Raw genomic sequence first — 19485 nt, forward strand, 5'->3', positions numbered from 1 at the left:
ATTCAAGTCTCTGATGTATCACTAGAAAAGCACAAATACCAAAGCAGATCAAGTGATTCCTTCATAAAAGTAATACATTTAGAGCAAGTACCAGCAAGACTGATCACTTGTTTCTCCTGAACATTTCAGGAAAATGCAGCTTATATTTGCAGTCAGACACGTGTTTTTCTGAATTCAACACTTCACTTCAAAACTTGCAGGTGTGACCTTTTTGGGAGGAGGAACCGTGAGGAAGAAGCCAGAGCTGAGCACTCTTCCATCAGTCAGGCTCCTACGTGCTACCACACGCACAATTACTGCATTCCTTATAAACCTCCAAGGAAGAGATGAAGGTCAAATTCATGTTCATTAGAGATCGAAAGATAAAAGTTTGATACAATACAGGGCTCCTTCAGGACATGAGTAAGAATGTGAGCATTCAGAGTAGTGCCACTGTGGAAATGTAGTTAAGAGCAGGGGGTGGAGAGCAAACTGTGATGGATGTTTGAGCAGCTGGCTGCGTCCTCCCTGGCAGGCTGAGCTTTTAGCTGCTGAGCTCTCCTAACTCATAGTCCAACAACCCTAACTCGATGTTACGCATTTCTGTTTGGTGGTATTTACTGCAAGATCATTTTTTCTCATTGCTTTCTGTCAAGGTTACTGTGCTATCTAGGTTTATGGGATCAGTGCAGCCAGATGTAAATGTTATATGAAATGAAAAAAAAAAAGCTACCAAATGTACAGAGGAACTAAAGAGAAAACTTGCCAAGGATTCTTGAGCTCATTTACTTAACTGCTGTTACACAAGCACATGGGATATGTCAGAAATGCAGGTTACCATTCCCAGAAACATGATAAAGGATACAAATATAAAAAATAATGGAAAAATAGTTGCATGACTTTTTAATATTTTTTTTTTTATTTCTAAAGCCTGTCCAAGAGTACTAAAAGAATTTAGCCAAAGGATTTTGAATGAGAGATTAAACTGTCACAGAATGCATAATATTTTGTCTTAGTCCTACTTGAGAAAAACAGCATATTTTGAAAGTATTTTCCAAGTTAATGAACAGATTTTAAGCATTTTGAGTTGCTTTTCCTCTGAATACCAGAGATAGAATTCCATTAGCACTACTAAGAACTTGCTTAAAACCTTTGTGATTGAACGAATTTTCTTTAGTGGAAAGAAAACTCATATAATATTATTTAATGTTTCATGTTTATTATTTAACATTTAATATTATTTCATATGAAATATTTTAAATTGGTTTTTTTTAGGGAAAAATTGGACTGATCTTAGCAAATAGTTTATACTAATACTAATTATTGGAGCTCCTTGGGTTTTTCCAGCCTTGTAGGAAACAGAAATAAAAAATAAACCTTGACTGGAAAGACAGCTGCATTGACTCTGCAGAGCAGATGACTGCAAATGTATTTAAACCACTTGACAGGATACAATCTACAATGTAGCATTAGTGCAATTTGAAATATTGCTACATTTATTTTCAACTTCTTTCAGAAATTCACTTTATTTAAATAAGTATCATATTGTTCAGGCTGAGTCATTTCATGTCGCTTTGGGTTGATGGCACTATGAACACTGTAATGACATTGTCAGTATATGTTTAAAAAAGCACTGTCAGTATATGTTAAAAAAAATTACCTTTTTATCAGGAAAGTTTATCTCTAGTTCCATACTAAAATTAATGGAGGTAGCAAAATAAAAAGCCTGAATGCACTGAGTATGCAAGAGAAATTACAGGGTGATCTCTAATTATATCACTGTATTACATCAGTGAGAAATCAAACTAGGACTAATGGAAGAGCTTCTCCTAGAAGCTATGCTAGGGCACGTGGAGAGCAGGGAAGTGATTCAGGACAGCCAGCACAGCCCTGCCTGACCAACCTGCTATGATGGAGTGACTATCAGTGCTCAGGGGAAGGTTTAAAAATGTCATCTCTCTGGATTTCTGTAAATCCTTTGACCCAAGCCCCCACATCCTTGTCTCTAAATTGGAGAGAGATGGACTTGATGAGTGGACTCTTAGCTGGATAAGAGTCCAAATTGGTTAGACAGCCACATCCAGAGGGTAGTGGTCAATGACATGAGACATCTGTGACTCATGGTGTCTCTCAGGGGTCTGCACTGGCAGTTTGTTTATTATTATAATAAATTATAATATTTAATATTTTGATTAATGACAGGGATGAAGGGATCGAGCTCTCCCTCAGCACGTTTGCAGATGACACTGAGCTGAGTGGTGCAGCTGACACACCTGAAGCAGAGGATGCCATCCAGAGGGACCTGGACAGGCTTGAGCAGTGAGCCCATGGGAATCTCATGGGGTTTGACAAGACCAAGTGCAAGGTGCTGCACCTGGACTGGGGCAGTCCCTGGTGTCAGCACAGGCTGGGGATGAACAGATTGAGGGCAGCCCTGCTGAGAAGGACTCGGGTTGCTGGGGGAGGAGAGGCTGGACATGACCCAACCATGGGCACTCACAGCACAGAGAGACAAACGTGTCCTGGGCTGCATCCAAAGCAGTGTGGGCAGCAGGGCCAGGGAGGAGATTCTGTCCCTCTGCTCTGCTCTATACTGCCCTTATATTCTGCAAGCTGCAGGGGTGCATCCCTCTGTGAGACCCCCAGCACAGGAAGAATATTGACCTGTTAGACCAAGTCCAGAGGCCACCAAGAGGATTAGAGGGATGGAGCATCTCTCCTATGAGGAAAGATTGAGAGAACTGGGATTGTTCGGCCTGGAAAAGAGAGGGCTGTGGGGTAACCTAATTGTGGCCTTCCACTATCTGAAGGGAGCCTTCAAGAAGGATCGAGAGAGACTTTTTGCAAATGACCTTAAAAGGTTTGAAACTAGATGACATTAAAGTCCCTTCCCAACCCAGGCCAATCTATGACTGATGGTATGATTTAGTTCCAACCCTCCTGCCATGGACAGAACACCTGCCAGTAGACCAGATTTTTCAGAGCCACGTCCAACCTGGCCTAGAACACCTATGGGGGTGGGACAGCCACTGCTTCTCTAGGCAACCCTTTCCAGCACCTCACCAGCACCTCACAGGGAAGATTTTCTTCACGATATCTAATATAAATGTACTCTTAGCATCCACAACTTCTCTGTGCACAAGTGCAAGTGCTGTTTTGAGCCAGTGAAACAGAACATAGGCGTCACAGTATTATTGACTTTGAAACATCACAAACAGCTCCAAAATGCATGACCCCATCTCTGCTCACACAACTGAAATGACTTTTGCCACTTTTCCCTTGGCATAATGATAAACAGTGTGAAAAGCAACTATTTTTTCTTGTCTTATAAAATACATCCCTTCCTGAAACTTTTTCAGTGGCACTGGTTACAGTTGCTGTCTCACAGCCTGGTCCTTTGCCTGAAACACTAAGATATAAAGCAAAAATACAGCTGTGAGAGTGTTAACATATTACGATAATGGTGTTAAATTTGGTTTAGGGAGTATATAATCCTTTGTGGCTGATGGTTTGTGGGTGTTAAGGGAGAGACCAGAGTAAATATGGGGGTCTCTTGACTTAACATCTGTTATGCAGTTACTTCAGGCTTTGGGAAAGTAGATTAAGACAACCAGCAGTCCTTTAGTGCATTAACATATATTAATGTATAGAAGGTTTTGTCAGTGTAATAGTATTTAAACAGCTTAATCTTTCTTTATCTAAAAAGAAAGAATACACAAGGAATATAGACCTATGCTGGCATGTGAACATTGCTTAAATAATTGTAGAAGATGTTAGATGTGACATGAAATTTGTACAAGCAAACAGCTGAAATTTATGAAGAAACATCTATATTAAGGTACGAAAATGCATTATTTTACAAGATTCCATAACAAAGTGTATGCACAGATGTCAGAATAAGATGTTTAACATACTTAGCACATTGGAAGAGTGTCCTGGATAATTTAGAGAGCTTAAACTAACTTTGTGGCTTGAACAACAATTAATATTTCCCACATGCACAAATCTTAAATTAAAATACTGAATATAAGTAAAGAAAACCTCATATTAAGTGGAGCTGTCATGCTAAGTACACATCATTAACTTAAAGAAAACAGCTCGAAGGATGTATTATAAAGGATTTTTAAATTCATGATACATTCCAAATTTATGTCATTTGAAAGTATAGAGTCAGGCTCAGACAACCTATATAAATTAATACATCCATATTTGAACTCAGCTATTAGGTCTTGTATGTGAAGCTAATACTGTGTGCTTTGATCTGGAAAGCTGTACTTAAAGTCCCAGCCTAACTGCTACAGTGACGATCTGCAGAGATGAAGTTTTCCCATTCCTGGTAAGGAACTGTCTGTTAGCAAATACTAAACAAATTTTTCATTTTCAATTTTGTAAATACTTCCATCTCATCACAGGAAGAAGAACTGAGAAATTATTTTTTAAAAAATTTTAAAAATAATTGTTTTGATATGTCTTAAGTGAATACTGTTAATGTGTTTAGCAATAACAGCAACTAGATTTTCTTAACTTGCCTTAGATTTATTTATTTTCAAATTTAGTAGCTAGTATTTGATACTGGGATGAAACTTTTTGCTTTGAGTTAAAAAGAGATTTCCAGTTTTTTTTACTCAGAGAAATTATTTCTATTGTTTATGTATTTCAAAAGGGCTTGCTTTCTAACTCAGACATGAGGCAACCACTAATTTTCCAAACATAGCTCCATAAATAAAAAAAATAAAATCGTATTCTTCCATGTTTTACTGCTTTCTTCATTTGGACCCAAAGGGGACAGCCTTGCTTGTCACAGTTATGCTTAGTGGTTGCCCTCAAATGGAAATAAAGAAATGTTAGCTATGTCATCATATAAGCTTTCAGTTAAATGTTTTAGTGCTTCATAAGTGTTCTAAAGTTTTTTAATAAAATCCTGGGCTATTGTGTATTTGGGTGTCCATTCCATGCTGTTTGTTTAAGTTTGTTTAAGCTAGATGTTTAAATCTATTGGCTTTGATATACATTTATGCTTAAGACACCTTGCAAGTCAAGCTATTTAATGAATACACAAACTAAGATCCAAACATCACTCAAATCTTTCAGTCAACTGTCCAGTCAACTTAATTTCAAGTTGATATCTATATTAATGAACAATTAGAAAAGACAGGCAGGCTCAGGGCAACTTTATTATAGAAGCTTAAAAGGAAGTGAGGTAAAATTTGATCATTTGGTATATTTTTAAGACTTCTGTTATGTATATGCAAATAGTAATTACCATTTTCAGCCTATCAATAATAATATTCTAATACATTTAAGGTAATTCAAAGATTGGACTCTAAAATATAATTTTGCCCGTGAAAGCACACTTTTAATTTCATTTGATTTGGCTTTTCATTGCATGAATTTTCTGGCATTTATTCCTTTAGATATTCATAAAAACAGAGACTTAAACCTGTTACCAGTATAGTGAATAACTTGCAGTGATCTCAGATGCAAATCAAGGCATTCCACTTTGTGCTGGGTACCTGCACTGTCGTAAGTTTGAAATGCATTGCTTTCTATGACGTTGGGTTTTTTGGATTCTTTGTTTTTATTTTTTAAAATTGTATAATTAAATTTAAAATTGTATTGGATAACTTCCGTTATTGCAAAAGCAAGACTATTTGTAATGGTTTGGACCAAATATAGTGCAATCAGATGCTGTGCAGGTTTACCTAAAGAGCTTTGACAACCTCTTAATCTTGATATGTAGCACACCATCTATTCTAGCCATGGTTGTTCAAAAACATATAATGTATGTCATGCTAAATTGCACACTAGCTGTTTGGTTAGTATGGATGTAATTATACCATAAACTGAATTGCAGCTGAAGCTGAAAAATGGACCTAGAGCAATACTTTTAAATTTTATAGGTTTTTATGCTAAACTACATTTTAGACTTTCCCAGACAGTCTATAGTTATCTTACTGTGCATTAACACTCCCCTGTTGAAGAGGTAAGGGAAAGAAAGACTCAGGAGCCAGAGATTTATGATTGGAATGATCGGATTTGACAACATTTTTAAGCCTATGTGTGGTTCTAAGTAGGGGTGGAGGACATGCTGCAGTATTAAGTAATTTTAGTCAGCTTGCCTGGAGGTTCCTCCTGCTCTGAAGAGTTTTGATACCTGTCTCTAAATTCTTCAGTCCTTGCACTTTCAAAACTTTCATTGACCGATCTTGGTATTGATTGTTCGTGAACTGTAACAATGCCTCTTGCTTGTCTTATGTCTTTAATCTTTTTATCCATCTCCATAACTAATCAGTATTTATATTTTCATGGAGGCAATATATCCATATCCAGTCTTGTGTCTGCAAACTCACAGAGTGTTTGTAAGACAGATTGGTATAGAAATAGTTTAACATTTTCTGGGATGGAAGAGGAAAGCATTCCAATATGTTGTAAATACAAAGATAGGGTTACCTCTTACATGAAATTGCATTTTCTTTCTACCAACAGGTCCCATAAGTAGCATTTTGGTGAATAAGTATGGCAGCCGGCCTGTGATGATAGCAGGGGGTATCCTGTGTTCTTTTGGAATGATTGCATCCTCCTTCTGCAATAGTGTCCTTGAGCTGTATATATGTATCGGTGTGGTTGGAGGTAAGAGTCCTGTTTAAAAGGCTATATTATGCTATATCAAAATATTTCTAATATTGTTCTACAAATGAGCCTCACTGATCGAGAATTCTCTGTGTACAGACCCAATCCAAGAAGGTAGTAAGATCAGTTAATTTCATCTACCTGAACTGTCTAATCCTTTAAATTAACTGGTATGATGTTAAATTATTTCTTAGGACAATTCAGAAGAACTGAAGAATTTATTCAATAAATGCTGTATGTATGTACTTTTCCACATTGCACTGTAATTGTGGTATAAAAGTTGATTGGCTCATGACAGCACTTGCTACAGTCATCCGTGTACAATTTCACATTTGTTGTTTTAGCTTTCAATGATATTGCACTGTGGCAGAGGCTAGCCAAATTCTAGTAGAATTGTGAAAGCTTGTACCAACTGCAGGTTTTTTTACATGCACATAGTCTCACAGAAAAGTATAACAACTTTCAGTTCGGTAGTTTCCTGTTTAAAATCCCCCAGGGTCAATCACCAAATAAAATTATTCATAATCATCTATCACAGGCCTAGATATCGCCTAAAGCAATGACTTAAAATTATTGTAATGCCAGTAAATTAAAGAATCTCCTTATTAAAAGTTGTGGGGTTTTTTTAAACTCCCTTCTCAGAATAAGGAAGGAGAGGTGAAATATTGGCAGGTAACAAATGAATGAGATAATACCTGTATATTCAGGCTCATCTTCCTTTATGTTTGGACAAAAGGAGTCCATTTTTATTCAGTGATTAACCCTGAGAAGTCTTATTTTTGATGTCCTAAACTTGATGCCTACTGAAAGAGTAACATCAGGGTCTGGAAATGGGTCTATCAAGGAAGAGAGTTTCCCTCCTGTACCATCAATCAGATGCATATTAGAGTTTATGGCTTAGATGTCTTAATACAGAGAGAAGGCCTAGAGGTTCAGCTTTAGGTTCAGTTCATACACTCAGCTGATCTGAGTGGGTGGTCTGCTCCCACGTGTGTCCTTTACAACTTCTTAATAGTGATCTGGGGAAGGAGAGCTGAATGTGCTGGAAAATAATTTGCCATTTTATGCTCCAGTTTTACAGACAAGTTGAATCTTAATTAGGGTTGGAAACAAGAAATTAGGAGATTTATGTATTTAAATAAACCCTACATTCATTCTAGCTGAGGTGACATTTAATAACTTTTGTTAAATGAGCCAGGAGAGAATTGTATTATAGTTTAGCAAATATAAAAAAGGTGAGTCAAGGCACAGATACCATCATTCTTCTGTATGTGATTCCCTTGTCTCTATCATTGCTGAAACACAAAAAGGAGTTTTGGCTTTCAATGCAGCACTACAAGGGAAATGACCAAATGCCACCATGACAAACTCTTGGTATGAACACTCAGAGACATCAATGAGGCTGTATTTCATTCTCTGATGCTAGTCGGTTTTGATATTGAGAATCTCTGGATTGGACACTGGTCATTTAAAAAATATCTTGAAAGAGCTGGGATGTATTTTTTACTGCATGACCTGCAATAATACTGTCTTTTGTGTGTTGTTTAGGTCTGGGTTTAGCATTCAACTTACAGCCTGCCTTGACCATGATTGGCAAGTATTTCTATAAGAAGCGTCCCATCGCCAATGGATTGGCAATGGCTGGAAGTCCAGTGTTTCTGAGCACATTGGCACCTCTCAATCAATTCCTCTTTAATGCTTTTGGCTGGAAAGGAAGCTTTCTTATTCTGGGAGGACTTCTTTTGAACTGCTGTGTGGCTGGATCACTTATGAGACCTGTTGGACCAAAGAAAGTCCCTCCTGTGAAAAAAGATGTTGAAAAAGGCACAGGAGATTCTGCCTTGCACAAAAACAACAAGAAGTCTTGTTGGCAAACTATGAATAAGTATCTAGATCTGTCCCTCTTCAAGCACAGAGGGTTTCTGATATATTTGTCAGGAAATGTCATTATGTTTATTGGTTTCTTTGCTCCAATAGTATTCTTGGCTCCTTATGCCAAGCACAAGGGAATTGATGAATATTCTGCTGCTTTTTTGCTCTCTATCTTAGCCTTTGTAGACATGTTTGCTAGGCCTTCCATGGGACTTGTAGCAAACTCCAGGTTTATCCGGCCAAAGATTCAATATTTTTTTAGTTTTGCGGTCTTGTACAATGGCGTCTGTCATATCTTGTGCCCTCTGGCAAAAAATTACACTGGCTTGGTGATATATGCTGTATTTTTTGGGTTTGCATTTGGAATGGTTAGCAGTGTTCTTTTTGAGACATTGATGGACCTTGTTGGAGCTGCAAGATTTTCCAGTGCGGTGGGACTTGTCACCATTGTGGAATGTTGCCCTGTGCTCATAGGCCCTCCTCTAGGAGGTAAGAATGTATTTCTTTCCAGTTTTTTCAGACATTACAGCATAATCTTGCAATGTAACATTGAATTAATATAAATATTGTTCTTAATGTTGCTCTTAATGTAACTAGAAATGTACCGTTACAGCCTGCTGGTAAAACATAACTTCATCAGTTACTTTTGTCCAACCTAGAGGCAGCTTGAAGAGTGCTCACTTACACTTGCTTACACAACTTTATCTAAGTAGAGAGAATAGGCATTTCCAGAGAGGAAATCTAACAGGAAAGTGTCAGAAGGAACACAGACCTGCTCAGCATTTTAGGCACTGTGCACACATGGTGGAATTCCATCAGGGTGCTATGTGGCATTGTGCCCTGGCATGATGTGACACCCCAGCTCTGCTCACAGCCAGTCCTTTAGCCTGTTTCTGTAGCCAATAGATGTGGGCAAGGCAATGCAGAGGGTGAACTGACTGAAAGATGTTAGCATCGCAAACTTCTCTTTTCAAATGTAAGGGGAGCTGAAAGGGAGCCTAGTTATGTCACTTAGACTATATTCATAACACTTGGGCTTCTAGCAGCAATAATGAACAGTATTTTGAGAAAGTATTTTGAGAAAGTATTTTATGTTTGCTATATTTTGTCTCAGTATTCAGTAATGCTGATAGTAAGATTTATATTATTGAGATTTCTGATGATATAAGATATTTAAAAAATAGATGCTCTAATTTTATTGAGAAGCATTGGTGTGTATCTTGGTGTGTGTGTTGCAGTATAAACACAACAATATGAGAATATAAAGATCGTGAGATTGACACCCTAATGAACATATTCTGTACCCACATTAGCACTGCCTCAGAAGTCAGCAAGATTATGTGTGCCTAAAAGCATTTATATATACCAAAATACTTCAGATTACTTTCGGTATTTCTATGAAAATAGCATTGTTGTGTGCAATTCTGAATATGCCAAAACATTTCCACTCACTTCAGTAAAATAATATTTGTACAAGTAAATTTTTAATACTTCTAAAGGCATATTTTTCTCATCATTTAACATACAAATCCACTTTGGCAAAGGTAGAGAAAAATACATCCTCACACAGACTCTTCATATGCCACCTAGTGGGGGGTCTGAGCCTCTAACCACTGGAGTCCAGTCTTTTCAGTCAGATTCTGAAATCAATATAAACTCAAAAGATATTAAATCCAATATTTATGGAACACTAGCTTCCACTGTTTGTTTTTTTTAAGTATATTAGCTTTTCAGGACTTTTGTAAAACATTTTTTGTGCTGTAACACTATGAATTATTGATTTAACTTGTTAAACAGAGATAACAAAGGGGGTGAACACATGGAAAAGCTAAACTCCAGTTTTGATAAGTTCATATGTTTTAAAATAGTATGCTGAAGCATTGCTAATTCAGAATTTTGTTTTGAAATATATTTTTATGAGACTGCTCATTGATAAAAATCAGTAAATTGCATTATTTACACTAATAAGTGAATTTTACACTTGCAGTGCTATTTGAGTTTGTCCTAATAATAGGTTTGTGAAAAAAAAAAAAAAAGTCTGGAATAATTTCATGGCTTGTAAACGTGTATCAGGTGTATCGGCTGGCTTTATGTTTTCAGCCCAGTAAAAGCATCTAAATGCATACTAAATTGAAGTGTCCAGCTTACCCTGTGAGTTTCAGTTATAGTGTAGGAAAGTTCAGAGCTAAATACTTGGATACGTACAAATGTTAATTTGAGAATTGGGAAAATTTAGGAGGAATGTCTCATAAATTGGAAGAGCTATTATATTTTTCTCTTCTTGTCATAAAGAAATTTAATCTCAGACGTCTGAATGTGAGTTTTAGGTACAGGGCTCAGAGTTTAAAACTCAGCAGTTGAGTGTGATGGCTGCAGGTAGAAGCCTTTCTATCTCTTTCACCAGTCAGAGGAAAGTAAATGTGAAAAGCAGGCAGCTGATGCACAGAGACAGCAGCCTAAAAAGGCACATACCTCTTCATCCTATTGTCTTTATGCAGCCTCAGTGAGTGTCAAACTCTCACTCCAAACAATAGGAAAACACAATTAGGCGGTGAATAAAATAATAAGGGAATGAAAGAATGAAAATAAAAGAGCTGAAAAGCTTTCATTATTCATTAAGCTTTACTTACTTTGTTCTTCAATATTTTATTATTGTCAGTGTCTTCAATGGCAATTGCTATCTTGATTAATTCAGGATTTTTTAAAGAGTTCCACTGTCTATGTTAGACAACTTTAACATGTTGAAAATGCATTTCTGCTCCAACTTCAAAACCAGAAAATATTCATATATTTTTACCAAGGGAATGATGTGGGTTTTATTTGGTATCCTAGTCTAAATACTCTTTTTCTTTCCTCTTATCTTTGTATTTCAGGTTGGTTAGTAGATGTTACTGGTGAATATCAGTACATGTATTTTGTCTGCGGAGTAATTGTGACTGTGGCCAGTATCTGGTTGTTCATTGGCAATGCCATCAACTACAGGCTTTTGGCAAAAGAAAAGAAGTTAGAAGATGAGAAACAGAAAGCACAGAAGAACGCTGACCCAAAGGAAGCAGAACCATTAACAAACAATGAGAATGAAGATGCTTCCAGCAGAGCTGATAAAGCCCTTGAAGATCCATCAGAAAGAGAAACCAATATTTAATTTGAGATATAGCTCAGAAAGCAACATTTATGACTTCCATTAGGAATATGTCTTCAAGACACAGGCCAAGTTTTGTGGTAATAATGATCAGTCGCAATATTGGATGGGATCATATTTTTGCCCTATGGCAAGACTCAAAGCTAAATTACTATCTACAGTTTATTTGTTTCATCGATACAAAATTGCAATTACAGAGGTAGTGACTCAATGCAAATGAGTCCATTAAATTTTGACTCTGGACAATCAAGAGTTAGATAAACCAGGCTATAAAGCCTTCCAATGACAAACTCTTTTGTTTCTTAAGTGTATCTAGTGCAAAAGTATCTCCTACTCTTATTTGGGAAGATACTTGCATTCATCTTTACAATGTGGTTAAAGTCTATTGAAATAATCTGCCCAAATTCTACTTACCATTAGTATTAAAGAGAACATAAAGTCAAAGATTTGTTTCAAAAGACACATAATACCTGACCGTAGAACACTGAAACATTCTTCTCTTTTGTGCACCCACTAGATAAAAAATATGGCTGCATAAGCAATTATGGATATAAAAGTTAAGTGTAGGAGACAAATAATTGGTGAACACACCTCTAAAATGTAATAAAAAGCTGATTTATAATATATTCCAGAAGTAGTTTCCTCCAGTGACAGCTGATTACACAGTACTTCAACATATATACTTTTGAATACAAAGTATGGTCACACTTTGCTAATTCAAACTAGCTGAAATCTGCCTGTACATAAAAGGTTTAAACCCAAGATTTACATATCTAACAAGAGTGGCAATCAGTTTGTTTGACTATGTATTCCTGTGTAGCTGAAGGATCTGGATCAGTCTGTGAAGCCATTTTCCTAAAGGGACTAGATTCATAATCTGCTGATGTTAAAAGGATACTAACCCTTGGCTTTTGTGGCCTTAATGAGTTTCATGACAATGACTTCAAAGTAGATGTTTGGCTTTATTGTTTGATGGTTTCTTGAGAGGAGATTTAAGACCTACCTTCAGATCTTTGCGGATGGGTAGCTTCCCAGTTCCCACTTCCTTTTCCCAGCAATTTAGTGAAAAGCTACTTATTTTTTTGTAGTGCTGCTTTGAGCAAAAATGCTGCAAGGCACCTTGACAATGCCAGTCTGGAAGCTTTGTATTGACACATCAGTTTTATGCAGGATGTTTAGTCTTGTGTCTACAGTTTCAGGCACACCATCATATAAATTAAAATGTACAAAATTGTTCCTCTTCCTTTAGACAAAAAAAGGCATAAACCTACAATTTTACTTTACACAAATCATTTAGTACTGCATTTGAAAGTTAAAAGTGCGGGCTTCTGAAGATAATATGTGAAATTATTTCTGTTCTATTTCTTGGTAAGGAAGGGTGCTATTCATTTTGGAGGGATGCTTATAAATGCCTCAAAAATTGTGAAAATTAAGGGTCTGATTCATAAAACATTTATGCACTGTTTATGCAGGATACACCTACACTCAATTCCAGGAAAAGAATACTATTCATTTTAGTCCTCTTCTAAATTTCAAAATTTCAAAAAGTTGGAAATATATTGGACAGACAGCTAACTGTGATAAACACACTTTTAAGTGCCAATAACAAAATTAAAAACTCAATAGTAAAATCCAGTAGATATGGGAGGGCTTTTAAGAAAGTTATTTCTTAATATTGATATGTTCAATATTATTTTAATTTTTCTTCTAAAAATGTTGATAGTGTTTGCATCTGTTTTACTGGTTTATCATTTTATAAAGTTCCACAGTAATGCTGATTTTTAAAATTTTCTCATCACTGTTTTGGGAAGAAACATGAATCTACTCTCAGCATGGTACAGAATTTAATACCTACTTTTTACCTAGTTATATTCAGGAAAACCAAACTTCTCCAACAAATCCTGTCAATTTTTAGGAGCATCAGAAACAAAATATATGCATTTCAGAGTTTTGGGAGAAAATATGTGTTGCATGTTCAGACTGGAGCCGTGTACTGTGTAAAGGGGAATGATTCAGTCCCAGTAAAATTAAAGTTCCTCTCCCAAGCCCCAGCTTTGGAGAGGAAGTAAATCCATTGCATCTCCCTCTGAACCTTAGCCTTGCCAGCACCCTGTGACATGAAGCATTGCTGTCTTTTTGGCTGTACAAACATAGTGAATTCCAGGAGCTGTGAAGGCCTGTGTGCCCATAGCCAGAAAGTGTTGAGTTTCATAGACACTAAGCTTTCACACAGTGAGAATTATCAGTTATAAATACTGGATTGTGAAAGATGAACTGAAATTTCAGCTGAAGAGTGGTCATCAGGAATATCACTCTGCTCTTGATAGCCACTGATAGAAATGCAGAGATTATTTGAAAATAGATTAATACAGGAACTGAACCAAAATATCTGAGGTAAAATTTTAGGTGCTTATTGTTATCTCTTTGCAAAAAAGCAGCATGATTACGAATAAGGGTAGAATACAAGTGTCAACTTTTGACTGAAGGCTGTTAAAAGTTGCTGTTAAGTAAATAAGGGATTCAGAAAAATTATGATAAAAAGAAGTCTCTCAGGAAATATGCAGGCAACTTGCCTGTTCTATGCAGGATCTCAGAATACAAAATGATACGGCATAGGAAATAAGGGAAAAACAAAGATCCTCGAGCCATAGACACACCTGACCACTAGTAGAAAAAATTATCTCACCATCTCAGAGGAAATAAAAATTTCTATAAACATTCTACAGAGAATCTACCCTTTTATCTCTGGTCCATTATGTTAAAAGGCAATTGGAGTGCAAGAGTTGCTTTGCCACCATTCACCAATATTCATTTTTTAATCCTATAAGGCAAAATGATGTGGCAAGGCAACTAGAGTAATATAAAGTAGGAAGAGCCAAGTTAAACATTTCCTTACACCTCTTTCATTACTCTTTCTCTTAATAATAGCAACAAAATAAAACCCATCAGCATACTCTTAATACTACTGAATATTAAAGAAGTTAAAACCCAGAGATGAGTGAAGAAAATTGGAACTGTATCTATGCAAAAACTGCCTCGAATTAAAAACCTGTGTCTTCCAAATTACAGAGCAATTGCCTAGTATAGGTAGCTCATTTCTAAAAGTAATGATAATAATAAATTGCCTTGAATCAACTTTATTCTGAACATCAGAGTTGCAAAATGAGTATAACTTGGTTTCAAACTCTTGAATATCACTCCTACTTGCGCTGACCTGTAATTTGTACTGTAAATCATTTCATCACTACATTTCTGCTTTTGAGATTAGACCTGGGTATATACATAATTCTCTGAATTGCTCTGGTTTCTCTCAATTACCTCACCCTCAGTTTGAACCAGTGAAGGGTCAGGATTAAGACATTCCCCTAATCAGTGATGAAGAAATATACTCAAACTTTCTAGTACATGTGTCTCTTATGCACGCTAAGAATCTGGAGTCTCAGTCAGTGCAAGCAAATCCTTAATTGGTCTTGGTCTCATTTATGCTCGTGTATACTTCATTCTTTTAATTTCTCAGCTACAGTATTTCTAAGCCTGTTTGCCCTTTTACTCTTCTAGAAAAAATAATGCAAAAAATTTAAAACTTGTAGGAAGGTGGATAGCATAAATAATATTTTCCCCAATTTTATATCAGGATTAAATTTCAAGTTGTTTTAAAGTGCACAACCAGATATTTCTCACTCTTTTGGGGTTTTTTACGTCATATAGTCTATTACCTGGAGAATTCTCCTGTACTGCCCTTTCCAACTCAACAGAAAGACTCCTCAGTAATAATTTGCAGTACTGTTTCAGGAATGTAAAAAAATTTCACCCCTCCCTTCTCACCCCATTGAAGTGTGGTTGCAATTGTTGTTAATTCTGTATTTCCAGAAAAGCATCTTTTTATATGAAAGACTAAAATGCTTTTATTTCAGGAGTTTGTTTTGTGAACTGTTTTGACAGAGCTAGGGAGAATCTTATTTCATCTTGAAAAAGATTTTTTTAAGTGATGCTGTCATTATTGAGAGGAGGTATAGCTTTACTTACTGCTGAAGTGAATGGCAGCAATTTCACTGACATTGATTCAAAATTCACATGAATTTTAATAGTCGTGTTGCATATCAGTATCCACTGTGCTTAAAAAACATTTGACAATGTGAACATGATTGTTCCTCCCAGAGAATTATCATTCCTTTTAAACATTCACCGCCTCCACCCCCCCATACTTCATTTTTAACAAAAAATTTGGACTGAGTATGTAGTGACTTATCTTTAATTCTTTCTTGTTTTTTCCTGAAATGACACGTTTTCCATGTTGCCAAATGTAACATTTTTCACTTCCTTTTTCATGTCTGGTTGTGAATATTAGTGGAGAGATATTACTGGGATACATAAGTTAAAGAGACCACATGCAGCCAGATTTTGGACTGCTATCAAGATTTCACTAAATAAAGCCAGTTACTGCTTTTATAGATGAACATGCTATAAATAACACTGACAATTTTGCCTATAACATAATTTAATCAGGCAATTTTTGTTAGTTTCTCTATAGATTACTATTTTTCTACTCACAGAGAGGACTATAAAGGAAATTTTAAAATAAATATTTTCAGAGATGGCTTACCAGTTTTAACAAGGCTGTTTGGATTTTTTTTGGGGTGGGTGCACTTCTGATATTTGTGCAAATATATGTATAATGAAAGTGTTTGCATGTACTATCACATTTTTTATCAGAATTTGCATAAGCATTGCTGTGTAATTTTAACATAATTTGCATGTTGTAGTTTTGCAGTTCAAATTTTTCTCATCATCTACCTCTCAGTTGAAGTTTGGAGACTTGCACAACCCTGGAAGAATCAAGTTAACAATATGCATAATGGTAAAAACTGTGCAGACTATTAGAAAGTCTCCCAAATACTAAATACTAAAGCTGCTTACACTTCTGTTTTCAAGACAGTATATCTGTGACTACGTATCAGTTCACATATCTTTAATCGTAACCCATACCTGTGAAGTATTTGCATCACTGATCTGGTTTGAAAATTCAGTGTGTCACTTAGCTATCCAAAGTCTAATGATCATTCTGTGAGATGCTGGCCCACTATTATTTTTTGTTTTCTTACAATTTCTGAGTTAGAGAAATGAACTAAGTTAATATATCCAAAGAGTTTATAAAATTATTACAGAACATTTTGCATTTTGCATCCCTGAAGAAAAAGTTGTGTTTCTGGGTTAGAAATAATAGCAAATTTTAGCTTTCTTTCCCTTTTATGGGGCAGTTGAAGGAAGTAGTCACAAAATACTAAAGTGGGGTCAAGGAATGATGGTTATTCTTCATATGCTCTTTACGAAAGCAAATATGATTGTTCCTTCAAAGATATTTTTCAAACCATTCTTGCCTTCTAGGACCTATTACATAGTCCACTAAAGCCAACATAAAAATACCAGTCAAAGAGTTTTACCAGACATTGGAGGTGATGTGGCTTCAGTGGATATTTCAGCCTTATTTTCTCCATTCCAAATCTCAGGTCTGTCAGATATAACACAACAAACACAGGATTTGTTACAGCTGGCAAATTTTCTATGCCTGCATAATATTTCTAATGAATCAGTCCCTAAATTAACGCACAATATGTATTATTTTAATAGTCTATGTAAATAAATTTTAAAAAAAATCCCACCATACACTCTGAATGTATATTATAAAATACAGAAGCTATATTTGAATAAATATCCAAACAAGTCTGTCAACCCCAAAGGAAATTATCTATTTCCTTCCAAGCCTTCCTTGAGCAGTTGATAGCCTTAATTTTTTTTATTTCCAGAGAAAATGGTTTATGTCATCTGTGAATGTATATATGGACATATATAAGGGAATATATATGCAGATATGGTATGTGTGTATATATGTATTCCCCTATATATAAAAGTCTCATTTATATATATTATATATATTTATGTATATATAAAATATATATAATGTTTTAGAATAAGTTGCATATTGTGCCTGATAAATAAAACATAATTGTAAGCAAATAAAAAATTTCCACAAATGACAGAAAAAATTGAAGCTTTTCTGTAAGAGCATATGTTATTTTTCAGTTTCTGCTAGATTTATTTATAGTAGAAATTAATTCAAAAAGCTGCAGTATTACATAACACTGGTTTCTAACCATGACTCAGTTCAAAGCAGCCTAAGATCACTGAGAATGTTCATTGAGATAGACAGCAAAACCTGCATTGTTGGTGAACTTGATGGCAGGGTGTCATTGCTGTGGAAATATTAACTAAATGATCTCTGAACAGACTGCAACCAATGTACTGAGTTTTTTTCTAATGTCATCTGTATGACCAGTTCATACAAAGTATTGGTGGACATGGTATCCTTGTAACAAGTATGGAAAATGAGAATTCCCATCCCCTGCAAACAATATTCCTGTTAGAGTAATATATTAAATTCTCCAAAACATTAGTCACTAAAAACACTGACAATGTACCATACCTTTTACAGGTTTTGGTGTTCTTAATTTGTCTTCAAGTAGGCCCATGAAAAATCTACATTTGGCTTTCACTCTATAAAAGTTTTACCTTAAAATTATTGAGAGATTTTTCAGAGTGGTAGATAAGTCATTTACATATATTCCCTTCCTCAAAGAGTGATACAGCTGCATCTTCCACTTATAGGCTACTTGGAAAGTTCACCATATCTGCAGTTTATCAACAGAACCTGGTATTGCTATGCAATAATTAAACATGCAGTAACCATTGTTGTTGACTAATAAAGTTATTTCTTCCTTTCTGTATTTTGCAATACTATATGGTTTTTACTTGAATATATTGGCTAGATTTTTTTTTTGACAATCATTTATTAGCTAGAGGTGCTATTTATGTTCCAAAGAGATATGAGTGAATGATAACGTTCTCTTTTTAGATGCCAAATCCTTTTTTTGACCTGACAAAATTCATTGTTCATAATGTATATTAACCCTGTAAAATGCTTATGCATTGCATTAAATTGTATTTAAATGCATTTTTGTTAATTAACTTCTATTCTAGGCTTGTACTACTGTGTAACATGTCACATTTGTCCATATATATTTATGAGAAATTACAATGAAAATTGTGTATAATAAGCAATTGGGAGACAAAAAAGAAAAATGAAAATAAAATTTCCATGTAAAGTTTTTCTGAAAGGATGTAAATTCTATTTTCTTAGGTTCCTTAATAGTATATTATTTACATCTTCAGAGATATTTAGATTGATTCACAATTCAGTTGTAGCAAAGATCTCAAAATTACTTCTTGTTGCATACAGAAACAGAACTTCAAGATTTCCTGTGGAGAAAAGCTACTACTAGTAGCAGAACATTGTACCAACCCCTTACTATTCCTAATTTCACTATAATTAGGATTTATACATAACTCAGATACCATCTGGACACCAGGGATTCTTTTCTCCATTACTTGGACTTGGATGTGTTCTTATATTCCATGTACATGGAATGTTATTCCTTAGTCACCAATACTCATTTTGCTACAGAAGGGGAATTTATCCACATCTTGAAATAGTGTATGTAGATAAGTTCTGCTTTATATCCTCTGAATGTTATCTGTTCCTTTGTTTTTGCAAATTGACTTCAGTCTATGATTGCTTGCCCCAGGTAAATTGTTATTTACACAGTGTGATTGGATAATTAAAATTAATATATTATGGGGGCTGTTAGAGACAGTATTAAGATGCACCTTTGCATACTATCCACACACCGTTGAGACAGATGCACCTTAGGCTACTAGAAAACAAAGATATAAAAGAAGATGAACTATTGAATAAGAAATAAATAACTTTATCAAAGCAAATAGTTGTTATAGTTCTAATAATGGTA

General features: G+C 35.4%; 1 protein-coding gene across 4 annotated transcripts in view; it reads left to right on the forward strand.

Annotated features, from left to right (window-relative positions):
- The window catches only part of SLC16A7 (solute carrier family 16 member 7), a 79427-nt gene extending 60632 nt beyond the window's left edge, over window positions 1–18795 (forward strand). For all 4 annotated transcript variants that reach the window (XM_021547458.3, XM_021547456.3, XM_077783488.2 and 1 more), the window contains 3 exons: window positions 6466–6609; window positions 8158–8970; window positions 11355–18795. In XM_021547458.3, the coding sequence (XP_021403133.1) occupies window positions 6466–6609; window positions 8158–8970; window positions 11355–11626 (1229 nt within the window). In that variant the 3' untranslated portion in view covers window positions 11627–18795. The remainder of the gene's footprint in view (window positions 1–6465; window positions 6610–8157; window positions 8971–11354) is intronic.
- Window positions 18796–19485: the final 690 nt, after the last annotated feature.

The sequence above is a fragment of the Lonchura striata genome, chromosome 1A (assembly GCF_050655825.1).
Source record: "Lonchura striata isolate lonStrDom1 chromosome 1A, ASM5065582v1, whole genome shotgun sequence".
In the NCBI taxonomy this organism is placed as follows: domain Eukaryota; kingdom Metazoa; phylum Chordata; class Aves; order Passeriformes; family Estrildidae; genus Lonchura; species Lonchura striata.